The 8,239-nt window shown below is 44.7% G+C and overlaps 1 protein-coding gene across 1 annotated transcript in view; it reads left to right on the top strand.

Moving 5' to 3' along the window:
- The first annotated feature begins 2,431 nt into the window (after positions 1 to 2,431).
- TBCA (tubulin folding cofactor A) overlaps positions 2,432 to 8,239 on the top strand; it is an 84,565-nt gene continuing 78,757 nt past the window's right edge. Inside the window, exon 1 of the mRNA XM_052647084.1 lies at positions 2,432 to 2,559. Coding sequence (XP_052503044.1) covers positions 2,507 to 2,559 — 53 coding nt within the window. The 5' untranslated portion in view covers positions 2,432 to 2,506. The remainder of the gene's footprint in view (positions 2,560 to 8,239) is intronic.

The following is an 8,239-nucleotide window of genomic DNA, read 5'->3' as shown; positions in this document are numbered from 1 at the left end:
AAACACACACTGCAGGCCTGGGCAGTGCTGTGTGCTTAGTCGCTCAGTCATGTCCAGCTCTTTGCCACCCTTTGAACTGTAGGTTGCCAGGCTCCTCTGTCCATGGGATTTCCCAGGCAAGAGTACTGAAGTGGGTTGCTGTATCCTTCTCCAGGTGATCTTCCAGACCCAAGGATCAAACCAGCATCTCCTGTGTCTCCTGCATTGCAGGGAGATTCTTGACCTGCTGAGCCATTGGGGCAGGCCTGAGTGTAGGACTAGGTGTATACAGCAGCAGCAAAGGTCTTTTGGCTGGTATATTACATTTATTTATTACTGGTTCACTCATACAAGATCATTAAAACAAAGGGAAAAAAAGCAAATGGGTGGAGGCAGAGTTAGGGGTTTGGTGAGATAGTAGGTATTTACATCAAAAACCTAGGCTGAGGGAAAAGCTGCGAATCAGTGCAAAACTGAGGTCTGAGGTTCTGGAAACCATGGCAAAAAGCAAAGAATGAAGTGTTACAAAGTTTTTGTTGCCTGACTGAAGGAATATCCTTGACAGTAGCAAGAACCCTAGCTTCACAATCTTTTGATGTGTAGGTTTTACTGTTATTGTTTCTTTGGGTTAAGGGGTTATCTAATAACTTTATATTAATAATCTACTGGATTTCTGATTGTAGCATTTTGCTTGTTTTGTTTTTTCTGTTTTTTATTTTTCACTTCCCCCACCCCATATGTCATAGCTCTGCTGTGTCACTTGAAATTGTATTTCAGTATGCCAGCCAGTACGATAACAATATTTATTGAATTTAATACCTGCTGTATACTGAACACAGGTGGAGGTTAGGAGAAGATTTATAGAAGACAAGGTTTTTGTCTCTAAAGAGGCTTGTAATCCAATGAAGAGTTAAGTAAGCACATTCTCATGAACTCAAACATAGGTTTTAAAAGAAAGATATCCCAAGTAAAAATGAATTTTGGGTGATTCCAAAGTATCCAAGGAGCATGAAATAGACAGAGGTCAGTCTTGCTAGGCTTTCTCCAGGAGGTGTTTTGTTTTTGTTTTTGTTTTTAATGTTTATTTACTTAGCTGTGCCAGGTCTTACTTGCCCTGTGTGAGAGCTTTCATTGCAGCACGTGGGAGCTAGTTCCCCAACCAGGGATCGAACCTGTGCCCCCTGCTTTGGGAGCACAGTCTTAACCACTAGACCACCAGGGAAGTCCCCAGGAGCTGCGCTTTGATGTTGGATTTATACTGAAGTTCTTGAACTGTCAGGGTCTTGACCTGTCCATAGCTAGTCACAGAAGCCAGGAGGGAAGCAAGTGTAGGGAAGGGTAAGGACAGTGAGGTTTTTGAAGAAAGATACCAGGAAGCTAGAAAAGAAAGGAGCACTGCCCTGCGTTCCCTGGGACCCCATCAGGAAGAGGGCGGATGGAGCTCACTGGAGGCCTGCCTCCTTTTGTGCGATAGACAGGTATTTTGGAAATATAAAGCAATAGTAAAAAACTGTTGAGTATCTATTATGTGTCAACCTTCATAGCTACTCTGTAAGTGAAAGTCGCTCAGTTGTGTCAGACTCTTTGCGACCCCATGGAATTCTCTAGGCCAGAATACTGGAGTAGGCAGCCTTTCCCTTCTCCAGGGGATCTTCCCAACCCAGGGATTGAACCCAGGTCTCCCGCGTTGCAGGCGGATTCTTTACCATCTGAGCCACCAGGGAAGCCCCTACTCTGAAAGCGGACATTAATTTTTCTATTTTGCATACAAGGAAAAAGGCTCAGCAATGATGTTAAGTGGCCTGCGTGTCCAGTGTCATCTAACCGTTAAAGGGTAAAACCCCGAATGCCTGCGGGTTGATTTGACCACGAAGCCCAAGCTCTTTGTGTCGCACAAATTTTCTAAGTGGAATGTTTAAGATACACTTGAGGTGATGACTATTTATTAGGTGCATTTATCCACATAAATGCAGAGGTCTGGACTAGAGGTTAAGGATTCTCTTAACTATGTGAGTGATGGTGTTTTATTTCTTTAAACCTGCATTATTCTGCCCTATTTACATAAGATAATGACACCGAAAATATCTTCAATTTTTGGGTCACTCCGTCCGTTAAACAGATAATCTCGCAAAGCAGTCCCATGGCCAAAGCAGCCTATCCGGGGAGACACTGAAGTTTCCCCAAAGCCCAGACTGCGGAGACGGGGGAAAGTGTTAACTTGTATCCACACTAAAAGGAGGCTTGTTCAAGAACTAAAAGAGGAGTGATTTGAGCTAGACGAGGGCAGGTTCCGCGACCAGAACTGGGTGGAGGCAGGGCAGGGCGGTAAGCGGCGGCCGGCCCCCGGCCCGCGGGTGTGCGGAGGCAGGGCAGGGCGGTGAGCGGTAAGCGGAGCCCGGGCCGCGGCGGGCTGTGCGCACGCGCGCGGGCCGCGCCGGCTACGCCGACAGGCCCGCCTCCTCCGCGCCGTCTCCCTCCACGGTTACCCCGGTTCTCAGCCCTTCCTTTCCGCGGCGCTCGAGGGACCATGGCCGATCCTCGCGTGAGGCAGATCAAGATCAAGACCGGCGTGGTGAAGCGGTAAGGAGCCGGAAGCGGCGCCGCGGCTGCTGCCTCCTCTCCTCACCTCGCGGCGGCCCAAGGGGCCCGGCGAGGCGCAGGCCCGAGGCGCGCCCGTCCTCCGGGCCTCACCTGCGGCGCCCCGGCCGGTGGGCCCGGGGCGGGGACGGAGGGGGCGCGCCGGTGCCCAAGTCCGCCGGCCTGGCCCCTCCGCTCCCCGCGCCCGCTCCTTCGGAAGCCCGGCGGGGGAGCGGCGAGGGTCCCCGGGCCGCACCCCTCCCGCGCCCGCGGCCGAGAAGACGGAGGGGCGGCGGCCCGGCCCCCTGCGGTCGTGCTCCGGGCCTCCGCGGAGAACCTGGCCGGAGGGGGCGCTTCCAGGCCTCTCCCTGCGCTCAGGTGGAGGCGCGAGCCCGTTCAGAAGTTTAGGAGGGCGTCCCGAGGCCGCCTTCATCCGAAATGGGAGCTGGCGGGCGCCCTGTCATCCAACATGGCAGGCGGGACCGTCCCAAACTGGGCCGTGAGCTTCCAGCGCTCTCGACAAACTTCGAGGCCTCGCTCTCCCCGGCCAGCGTCCCCGCGGCTCGCCCCAGAGCCTGTAGAGTGCTAAGGAACCATCCTGGGTAGGCCAGGCTGGTAATTCGCCGTTATTCCAACCGTGGTTAGACACTGGAGTGCTTGTGAGAACTTCATTGTTCAGACCCCGAAAGATCAAACTTCCAAGAGAAAAGATGAACAGCCTTCTGAAGAAGCAGGTTAATTTGGCAGCAAATCTGTCTAATCCTAGCTCTCTGGCTTCTTCCTTTTTGCACACCTTTCCTCCCTGTGTTGATATTTTTCACCAGAGGAATGACAAGGCAAAGGGGAGAATGGATTCACTTAGGAAGCTGTTGCCTCTGAGGCTTATTAGTAGAGCCTTACACTGCGCTCTCCTAGAAACTGTCATTGTTAAGGCAGTAAGGAGACAGGATGAGTAGTAAAGTGGACAGCTTTTCTGAAGTGAGACTGCTTGGGTTCCAATCTTGATTCTGCCATGTTATGTACTGTTGAAGACATTACATCTGCCTCAGTTTCCCCCTTTGTAAAATGGAGTACCAGCCTCATGCAGCTGTTGCAGCACCTGCTGTTCTGTTTAACAGTATGTAGAAACTACTAGTACATGTTAACTAATACTATGATTTTTATTCCTGTTTATCCACATGAGAAACTGAGCTTTGAAGTTGAAATAGAAAAAGTAAACTTGTTCGGGGTCATTGCTGGTTAGTGGCCCACCAGGGAAAGAACTAAGGTTTCTAACCTACAGTCTTTTGTTTTAAATTGCAGTGCCCCACCCCAGGGGCATTTTTTTAATGTGTGATAATAGGAGGAGACTTGAGATGTGTAATTGAAAACATAATTTGCACTGTTACTCACCCCAGAGTTCTGTTGTTCACTTTTGTTATGCTTACTTTGGTTATGTCATTTTTATACATCTATTTGGCAAAATGATTCCAAAAGGATATGAAGAAGAGTGCTTTAGTCGGAAAGTCATGAGAAATAACTTCTTTTTATTGAGGTATAGTTGGTTTACAGTATTAATTTCAGGTATATGACATAGAGATTCAGAATTTTATTATTTATTCTCCATTTAAAGTGGTTATATTGACTGCATCCCCTCTGCTGTCCATTCCCTTACCCAGCGGGTAGCCGCTAGTTTGCTCTGTGAGTCAGTTCCTGATTTGCCATATTCATTGGTGTGTTTTATTTTTTAGGCTCCACATTTTATGACAACATACAGTATTTGTCTTTCTCTGACTGACTTCACTGATCATAATGCCCTCCAGGTCCATGTATAGTGTTGCAAATGGCAGAATTCCATTCTTTTTAATGGCTGAGTAGTAGTCTATGGTGTCTGCGTGTGACATTTTCTGTATCCATTCATCAGTTGATGGATACTCAGGTTGCTTCCATAGCTTTGCTTTTGTAAATAATGCTGCTGTGCACATTAGGGTGCATGTATCTTTTCAGATTTGGTGTTTTCATTTTCTTCAGATAAATACCCAGGAGTGGAATTGCTGGAGCATATGGTGGTTCTATTTTTAGTTTTTTGAGGAACCTTGATACTGTTTGCCATAGTGGCTGCACCCATTTCCATTCCTACCAGCAGTGTACAAGGATTCCCTTTTCTCCCCATCCTCACCAATATGGGTTATTTTTGGGAGACACACTGATTTGGGACATCCCAGGTGGTGCAATGGTAAAGAATCTGCTTGCCAGTGCAGGAGACGCAAGAGATGTGAGTTAAAACCCTCGGTAGAAAAAATTCCCTGGAGTAGAAAATGGCAACCCACTCCAGTATTTTTGCCTGGAAAATTCCATGGACAGAGGAGGCTGGCAGGCTACAGTCCCTGGAGTTGGAAAGAGAGGACATGACTGGGCACAACAACAACAAACACTTATTTGCATAATTAAGTTCCTAGGCTTTCAAAAATTCCTAAGTATAGATTACTGCTCGGAAATAAAATTTTGTTTTCATTTTATTTCAATAATAGAGCATTGCTGCTGCAAAATCGCTTCAGTCGTGTCCAACCCTGTGCGACCCCATAGACGGCAGCCCACCATCCCTGCGATTCTCCAGGCAAGAACACTAGAGTGGGTTGCCATTTCCTTCTCCAATGCATGAAAGTGAAAAGTGAAAGGGAAGTCGCTCAGTCGTGTCAGACCCTCAGCGACCCCATGGAATGCAGCCCACCAGGCTCCTCCGCCCATGGGATTTTCCAGGCAAGAGTACTGGAGTGGGTCGCCATTGCCTTCTCCTTATAGAGCATTATCAAAGTTTAATTTTAATTCTTTATACTTACATACATTTATCATTTAAATGAAATCCCTTCATAATTTCTGTATATCTCAAATTATAAATTAATCAAATGCCTACTGTATATTTTTTCATGGCTGTTCTGTTGGCATTTTGGTTAGAGCTTGTCTGTATGTACTGAAATGAGATATGGTTAAAAACTCCCTAAAATTTGTATTTTAGCTTTTTATTAACCATATTTTGCCTTGGTAGATAACTCTCAACCTGTAAATATTGTTCGCTCTTCTCTCTTCTGTTACTTTTTCCTGAAAATTGTTTTACTTTGACTCCTTTCAACATCTGCCTTAGTATGTTGTTTTTTAGAATTCTACGTTTTACTTCAGCAAAGGAAAGAGAATAGATGAGGCATATGTGGCAATACATTAGTAATTGTTGGAGATGAATGGTCATTTGTCTTCATTATATTCTTCTCTATATAAGTTAAACATCTTTTATTATAAAAAGATGCATTTTTAAAATGCATTATATGCATTTTTTATCCTCTGCAAATTTAGTTTCAGAGACTTCTCAGTTGGTTTCATGATTCAGACATGTTCTTGGTTTTATGAATTCCCATTCATAAAAGCATTGGTTTTAGAAAGCAGTCATCTAAAATTCAGTTTCTGGTCTCAGCACCATTTTTCCGGTCAAGATGTTCATTTCCCATAGCCTCATTTATCTCCACAGGTAACAACTTTTATTTGGAAAAAAAGATTTATAAGTCATTCAAGCCCTGAATTCCTTCAGTTTTCTTTCCAGGAATTGAAAGCCACTTAGAGATATATTCTAGGTATTAGTCCTAGAGTTCAGTTTGGGTAGGCTGTACTGGAAAATCACATGGACGGAGGAGCCTGGTAGGCTGCGGTCCATGGGGTTGCTAAGAGTTGGACACGACTGAGCGACTTCACTTTCACTTTTCACTTTCCTGCATTGGAGAAGGAAATGGCAACCCACTCCAGTATTCTTGCCTGGAGAATCCCAGGGACGGGGGAGCCTGGAGGGCTGCCGTCTATGGGGTCGCAAGGAGTCGAACACGACTGAAGCGACTTTGCAGCAGCAGCAGCAGTACTAGGGAGGGTGAATTCTTAGAGTTTAGTGTCTAATCAGATCTGCTAAAATTCTTAAGGTGATCTGGGAGTTCCCTGTAGTGGGCTTTAATTTAGAAATCTGGCCAGGCAGATGGAATGTTACTGGAGTATGGAAACAGGCAATAAATAGATGGTGGTATTTGGCAACAGAGATCAAACAGTGAGTGGAAAGATGCACTTTTCAGCATGTTGGCAAAACAGTGACTTCAGACTGTAAGAAGCCTGAACAGTGCTCTAGTTGTAGAGAAACTTTGTTAACCTCACATTGTAACAAAGGCAAAGGATCTGATTTCCAGAAATAGATTTCAAGAGAAGAGGTTAGAGTCCTAGAAACAAGAGAGTCCAGTTACTAGGAAAGGTTGTTAGTTCGACAGCATTGATTCTGACTTGGTGCTGAGTTTCTCACTCCTAGGACTTTCAAATACCTCTTTCCCCGCAACATGATTGTTTTCTCAGGGATAATTCTGGCTGTGAACTATAGAGATATATGTGTACTCAGAGTGAGTAATTATACTAAGTTACTTCAAGAAGTAGCCAGTGTTCACATGTGATTCATTGTTAGTGGGTATTGGTTGGTAGGTTTGGCTCTGGCAGGCTCTTTTTAAAGATTTGAATCCATTCTCCAGATTGCTAGACCTACTTATCTGTGACTGGGTCACAGCTAATCTGGCAGTCCTAGCAAGGATTACCAAATATGACTCCAAATTTCTTCTTCTCCAGTGCAGAACTGTACATCTTTTCTTCCCCTTCCCGTCCCCCTAGTGTCTCACTGGCATCAGTTGTAGGGTTTACTTGGGACTGAAGGGTTTCCAGGATGTGGAACCTACAGTGCTGAAGTTGGGAATGTCTCAAGCAAACCAGGATGATTTGTATTAGTACTTAGATATCTAGCAAACATAACACTGTTTTCTGTGTGCTGCGATTATTTGGAGACTATTTGATGATAGTACAACTGTGAATTAAATGTTGTACTTTACTTAAATTAAAATTTAAATGCATCCTGTAAACATGAAGGTTTGCCATAGTAGCCTTTTTTCTGTATTAAATTATTGGTGATTTAGAAAATAATTTTCTCTGAAGAAGAAGATATGGCATTGTTTTTTTTTTTTTTTGGTTTAATTGAGATAGTTTTTTCAAATTAATTTTTGTTAGAATATAGTTGCTTCACCGTGTTGTGTAGTTTCTGCTGTACTGCAAAGTGAATCAGCTCTACATGTACCCCCTCTCTTGGGTTTCCTTCCCGTTTAGGTCACCACAGAACACTGAGTACAGTTCCCTGTGCTTATGGTGTGTTCTGGGTAGTCCTCTGTTTTATGCGTAGTATCAATAGTGCATAGATGTCAATCCCAGTCTCCCGATTCTTCCCGCCTCCCCTTTCCCCCTTGGTAGCCATGACTCATTATCAATATTTTATAACCGAAGCTTATACCTCTTAATCTCCCTCACTAATTTCCCTCCCCCCATATGCCTCCCCTTGGGCAACCACCTGTTTATTCTGTGTTTGATTCTGTTTCTCTTTAGTTATATTTGTTCATTTGTTTTGGTTTTTAGATCCCACGTATAAGTGAAATCATACAGTATTTGTTTTTTTCTGACTTATTTCACTTGGCTTAATACTCTCTAAGTCCATCCATGTTGTCACAAGTGGCAAGATTTCGTTCTTCTCTATGGCTAATATTCCATAGTATGTGTGTATTGTATTTATCAATCACATTTTCTTTATCCATTCCTCTGTTCATGGACTCAGTGGAAATGAGTTTGAGCAAACTCTAGGAGATAGTGG

The sequence above is a fragment of the Budorcas taxicolor genome, chromosome 10, assembly GCF_023091745.1.
Source record: "Budorcas taxicolor isolate Tak-1 chromosome 10, Takin1.1, whole genome shotgun sequence".
Lineage (NCBI taxonomy): Eukaryota > Metazoa > Chordata > Mammalia > Artiodactyla > Bovidae > Budorcas > Budorcas taxicolor.
This window is presented reverse-complemented; position numbering and strand designations above follow the sequence as displayed.